The 6409-nt window shown below is 34.8% G+C and overlaps 1 protein-coding gene across 1 annotated transcript; it reads right to left on the bottom strand.

Moving 5' to 3' along the window:
* Positions 1-1824: 1824 nt before the first annotated feature.
* On the bottom strand, positions 1825-5702 carry LOC131069128 (putative pectinesterase 14). The gene is made up of 5 exons (XM_058004462.2): positions 5247-5702; positions 4923-5094; positions 3299-3502; positions 2713-2963; positions 1825-2371 (listed from the first exon to the last, which is right to left on the bottom strand). The coding sequence occupies exons 1-5, from the start codon at positions 5567-5569 to the stop codon at positions 2191-2193; spliced, it is 1131 nt and encodes a 376-aa protein (XP_057860445.2). The 5' UTR covers positions 5570-5702; the 3' UTR covers positions 1825-2190.
* Positions 5703-6409: the final 707 nt, after the last annotated feature.

The raw sequence follows: 6409 nt of genomic DNA, 5'->3' as shown, positions 1-6409 counted from the left end.
AGTATCATCAACAAACTGTTGATGAGAACAAAAAACATTAGCAAAGGAAGGTTGAAGACCTTTGATGGTTTTACTCAATTTCAGATTGTGTATCAATCTGCTCATGCTCTCAACCAAAATGGTGAAAAGAATAGGAGATATTGGATCTCCTTGTCTAAGCCCCCTTGACGATTTAAAGAATTTTGTAGGAGATCCATTAATCGGAATAGAAAACATAGGAGTGGTGATCAACTCTCTAATAATTTTGGTTATCTTTTCATCAAATCCAAAAGCCTCCATGATTCTGAAAAGAACATGCCAATCCACTCTATCATAAGCCTTCGCCAGATCCAACTTTATCGGGAAGCCTTCTTTTTTAGCAACATTGAGGGAATGAATGTTCTCATGCACAAGAATGATAGAGTCCAATATCTACCTGCTAGGAACAAAACCTTTCTGCTCCTCAGAGATGATGAAGGGGAGAAAAGCCAAAATTCTAGTGGTCAAAACTTTGGATATGATCTTATAGAAAGAGTTACATAGACTTATTGGCCTAAATTTTCCCATAGAATCCGCCCCAGCAACTTTAGGGATTAGGGCAATAAACGTGGAGTTGAGTTCCTTAAGGATTCTTCTAGATCGAAAAAATTCTTTGACCGCATTAACCGTGTCTTCTCCATTGTGACATGTTGATATGCTAGTGATGAAAGTATTTGCTAATATGTCACCATTTTGACAACATGGGAGTGCAATATGAGTGAGTTGTTATGAAAGTGAGTGGCCCAAGGATAGTATGCAAGTAGGTGATGAATGTAAAGTGGGAACCATAAGAAATCATATGATTCATGGATGAAATGAGCATGCCAATCCTTCTGTAAATAGATTTTCAAAATGAAAAATGGAGGGCTAGGGTTAGGAGATAAAATTAATGGTTAAGATGAGTGTGTATATGGAGTTCATAACCTCTTGACAAGTACCAAGAGAGAGAAGAAGATCATTGACCAATGGAGGAGATTTGATAGAAAATGAGAGATTGAATTAGAAGAAAGAAAGTGAAGGAAGAGCTGAATGATTGATTATGCTCATACATGCATGATTATGGAGGTGGCATGTGTTGAGAGCATGCTCACATATGTGAGCATTTGAGGGGTGAAGGTGGATGTTAAAGATGTTTCCAAGTTAGCATGCTCACACATGTATGATAAAGGAGTGGTTTGAGACACATAAAAGAGGAGAATGGTTGAGATCCTGATCCATGCAAATAGAGTGGAGGGTTGAGATAAAACAACAAATTGTTTTGTCCACTAGAAATGATGTAAAATTAAAGATTAGAGAAAATATTAATAAGGAATTAAATGAATTAATCAATTAACTAATCATGGACAAATACACCCAAAACACGGTCCACACATTAGAAAGTTTAGTACAAAAGATCATAACATATATGACCAAAACCACCCTCCAATCATTTGATACAAGACAAAAAATCTAGGATCAAATAAAAAAACAAAAGACATATCTTAGTGGGCATTCCATAAGAAAAGGAGCCCCAACTTTACACAAGACAACACTATTTATGAATATATAAATATTTCAACCATTCTCTAATGTTCAACGCAAAACTAAATTAAAAAAACATTTATATACACATGCGAAACATCAATTCTAGGATCAAATAAAAAACAGTAAGATACATATGTTAGTAGGCATAATATTAGAAAAATAGCCCAAATTTACAAAAGACTACACCATTTATGAATATGCAAATGTTTAAAACCATCCTTTAACAATAAACACAAAATTAAATTAAAAACAACATAGATATACAGATTTTATAATAACAAGTACAAAACAATGCAATCATTTTTATTTGAAAAATTGATATTGATATGAATATGTCATATCTTTTCTATAATCCTTCCTCATAATTACTTTTAGACTCACCTTTCCTTTCCATCTCTGTGATTCCGCGTTGTGAAATATAAGCTGTAATTTTACTTATCTAAAAATAAAGAGGTATTTTTATTTAGCCTTGAGATTGTTCCCAAAACTATACAAGTTACCTTCCCCACCCTTCCCTCTCTGTGTTAGGGCTGTGAAAGCACAAACTGCTATTTGGTTGAAGAATGTTTTATAACTGTTGAGCCATTTAACAACATAAAGTACCTAATGGCTTTATGATATCTGAAAATTTTGAAATTTGATCATTCACTATTGTTTGACAAACTGTGTAACATTAGATTTTGTCAAATCCAACCATTGATCACCATCTATGAAAGAGATATTCAAAAAGAGAGCAGCCTCATCATCTGTCAGCTGATGAGACCAATCAACTCTCTTAGATCTGTCAGATCCTGAACCTGTGCATTTATATTCTCCATAGTACACAGACCTGACATACACAATCAGAACTCTGCATCAGAAAAAGAGTGAAGAAAAATAAAAAATGAAAAAACAGTTTTGACATAATGTACATAATAGAAAGAATTGGATTGGGGTTTCTCTCATAGCGTGTTTGTTAAGTGTTAAGAGGTGGAGTTGTTTTTGTGATCAGAGGTTTCTGTCTTCACTGATTTAATGTGCTTGCGGGTTTGAATCTCAGTATTATTAAACAGGGATGAGGTCCCTTGCCGGTTCATAATAGACCAGCATCACTGATCATATTAGAAGTTTACCTTACCTGATACTTCAAAAAAATAATAATAAATAAAAAAGTTAGATTCAGGGCATTACTGGTCTTTGGAAGGATCGCCCCAATCTGACCATCCTTGTGGAGCTACAATATCTATCATTTCTGTGTAGCTGAAGACTACTCTAGAGTATGTACCCCATGCTCTGCCCAAGTATATCTGCCCTGTGCCTGTGATGGAACAACTGACAAAAGAAAATCCTGTTCTCTCTGGTAATGTTTGTCTGTTTTGTGCTGTGATGCATCCAGTAATGCGCAATGGATCCACTCCTGCAATAGAATGGAGTTCACATTCCTGAAAGATTACAAAAGTCATATTTGGGTAACTTAAAATTAATTTTATCAGATTTTCACAGTTTATAAGTTTATCATGCAACTATTTCTGGATTTAATTGTGTGTGTTCTTTTTTTCATCAATGTTTTCGATCATACTCTGTGATCTATCATCGGAATGTTAGAGAGTGTTAGGAGATGTAGAATCGTAAGTTGATGATGGATCACAGAGTGTGATTCAACACGTTGATGCAAAAAAGAATACACAATCAAATCCAGAAACAGTTAAATGATAGCTTAAAATTGTTAATAGGTATTAATAAGGTATGACTCTGAATATTGAATTATTATTAGAACCTGGTAGAGGGATAGCCCATGTCCAAAAATGAAGTCAGTTGTTCCCTCAATGTAACAATTGTGAAAATAGTGCCTGCCCTTATCATCAAACAGAGTATCTTGAGCCCCATAGAAACTACAGTTGTAGAAAGCAGCCGTGTCTCCTGATACTCTGAGTGCCACTGCCTGAGATCCCGGAGTTCCATTTGTGGGGTATGCGAAATTCTGTAGAAACAATCAAGAGTTAATTGTTCTGTTCGAAATCTGATGCACATTTGTTAAAATTTATATGAAATTTGGAGTAAAGAAATAGAGAATGTAGATGTGGGAAGACATACTAGTTTCGTGAATAGTAAAAGTCAGGGCTCAAACACAACCCTACACTTGATACCCACATGAAATGCAGCCTCTATGGCAGTGTTTGGGTCATAGAGAAGAAATGGGTCACTACCATAATATCATATTGGTCATCTTTTATATCTTTTTCCCCAATTCCCATTCTGTTTATACAGGGGGATTATTGCAGAATATTAAAAACCCTAAACATTAATCTCTCAGCATCTAGAGACAAACACACTCTAAATAAACACTGTTAGCAAACTTCATAAAAGGCACTGCTTTGCAACAGGTATTAATTTAATTGTGGATTGATCAAGGGGGTTTGAGGAGATTTTTTGATCTTGGTCTCGTGTGAAAATGAAACCATGGCAGATACAGAGATGAAGACCAGATTGATGCATTTGGTGGCTGACGTGCAAGAAATTTTGGAGGTGGGTTTGAACTTTGGTAGAAGCCTGGGAGGAACATCTAATCGATTTATTCTCATCCTGATCCTCTTTCCATGTTTGATTGGGATGCTGGCTAAGCAATTTTATGAGATTCTATTGGCACTTGGCAGCCTATTGATGACCAAAGATTCAATCCAGAGCAAGCCTTCCTCAAGTTATTATCTAATGTAATAATCTCCTTTTGTTCCTCTCCCTTATCTAGCTAACAGTGATGTTGATGGTTCTCCTCCATTTATCATGTTCAGTTAGATCACAATCCCATTGTAAGTGGTAACAAACAGGTTACAATTTCCTTTATTTCTTTAATGACTCTGAATGCTATGGACAAGAATCTAGGTTTGATACCCACTTGATTGAAGCTGGGGATCACAAACCTCAGCTTTCTGTCCCTCTTGATTTTGGGTTTCTCTTTTCTTATTGAATTTGGTATTCAGATTGTTGTCTTAGATGATTTTGAGGTAAGAACTGTGAGTCAAGAAACTTAGAATTGTACACCAAGTTGACTACATTCGTCTTCCTTCCTTGTGTGATTTCACTTCATTTTAGATTTTTAGGGAAGAGATTATACAGCCGGTTGTTTTCGGTGGACTTCTAGACAGACATCAAAAAGATTGTTTATCTGAGACCTGATAAAGTCATCCTATGGTTTTAACAATCGTTTTTGTTAAGGACATGGAATTCCTGCAGTCTATAATATAATCTTGCCAATACTTAAGTTTTTCCTTCATTTGGATCATACTTCATGATCCATCATCAGAATGAAATGTTGACATGATCAACATTGATAATCAGCATAAATGATGTTCAAAACAAAAAAAAAAGCTGAAATTCAATGCTGCAAATTCTCTGTAGCTTACATTAAAGCTGATGTCATTGGCAATGAAGTCTGGTGCGTCAACTGTAACAGAAGCACTAGATCTTGTGCTACCAGAAGTGGCAGCAGTGTCATTCCAGCAAATATGTGTAACATCACCACCTTGGCCTTGAAATGTGATATTAGATTTCCTCCTCCCTATATGGATTTTTTCTCTGCACCCACCCATAAATCAAACACTCAAATACAACAACTATTAACTAAAAACATAACAACCATAGCTTATTTCTATAAGAAATACTGGATTCCAAGACCAACAAATGAACAAACACAGCATACAGCATAATACATTCAAACAGGAACTCACAAGTATACGCCTGCATTTATCTGTATGACAATCCTCTCCATGTTATTATCAGGCACAGAGTCAACTGCTTCCTGAATAGTTCTATAATCCCCAAAACCCATTTGATCCACAACAATTCCTGCATCTTTCTCAAAGTAACTAACTATTTGTCTTGTTGGTGTATTGGACAATACACAGTGTCCTCTGAAAACTGAGCCAAAACTTTCGACTGTTAAAGTGTAGATTTGCCAGGTAGGACATAATAAATTGAAACAGACAGATAAGAGAGGGAGCAGTCGAAAAGGTGATATGAGGCCAAGGTTGCTGTTTCTTGACCTGCCCATAGTTTTGGCTATTGAAAACAGTCTTGAGATTACATGAATGGGTTCAGATGTTGATGAAAAGGATGGATACCAGAAAAAGCATATGATAGAGAGATCACAGAAGTGCACGTACCATGGCAGGGACTGTTAGAGAGTGTGTTATCATGTGAATGGAAATGTTGCCTAACCAACTGGGTGTCTTATTGTGTGCATTTTCCCCCATGATGTCATTGTGGGTCCTTTCCATAATCTATATTATATATAATTTAGAAAGTCACGGGAAATCTTGCAATTATCAAATATAAATGGGAGCTTGAAATTGGTGCAATGATTGTTCTCTTGAAGTTGTTTGGAGACATTTATAAATTATATTAATTAAATGTCATAAAAAATTAAGAGATTAATTTTATAGTTTTTCTCATGGATAATGAGATTTATGACATTGAGAATATTTTTTCAAGGTGATTAATTTTATATTCCATGTGAAGGATAATGAGATTGATGATGGTAATGTTACTTTAGCAATGTGATTAATACTCGTATGGATACATGGAATAAATTTATCTAAAATATTTAGGGATATTTTTTTATGTAGATGTATGTAATATTTTTAATTATCATTTTAATAGAAGAGATTTATTAATTTAAATGCTTTACTTTATATGAATAGATAATTAAATAAATGATATAAAGTTCATTTATATAATTTTGGTATTAATTTACCTGTTAAGAGGTCTTTATGGGTTAATCCATCTTCCTGTAAGGATGGGAATGTTGATTAAATAAAATGAGAGGTAGGATGCATCAAAATTAATTTTGATGGAGTGTCTAAAGGTAATCCTGAGCCTCTAGGGCTTCATT

The sequence above is a fragment of the Cryptomeria japonica genome, chromosome 1 (genome assembly GCF_030272615.1).
Source record: "Cryptomeria japonica chromosome 1, Sugi_1.0, whole genome shotgun sequence".
Classification (NCBI taxonomy): Eukaryota; Viridiplantae; Streptophyta; class Pinopsida; order Cupressales; family Cupressaceae; genus Cryptomeria; species Cryptomeria japonica.
This window is presented reverse-complemented; position numbering and strand designations above follow the sequence as displayed.

Excerpts from the sequence above, each read along its gene's own strand:
- LOC131069128 (XM_058004462.2), bottom strand. The coding sequence starts at position 5,569 with ATGGGCAGGTCAAGAAACAGCAACCTTGGCCTCATATCACCTTTTCGA. Across the intron at positions 3,503-4,922 it reads CCAATGACATCAGCTTTAAT|AATTTCGCATACCCCACAAA; the intron begins GTAAGCTACAGA and ends TTGTTTCTACAG. Across the intron at positions 2,372-2,712 it reads GGCGATCCTTCCAAAGACCA|GTCTGTGTACTATGGAGAAT; the intron begins GTAATGCCCTGA and ends TGTGTATGTCAG.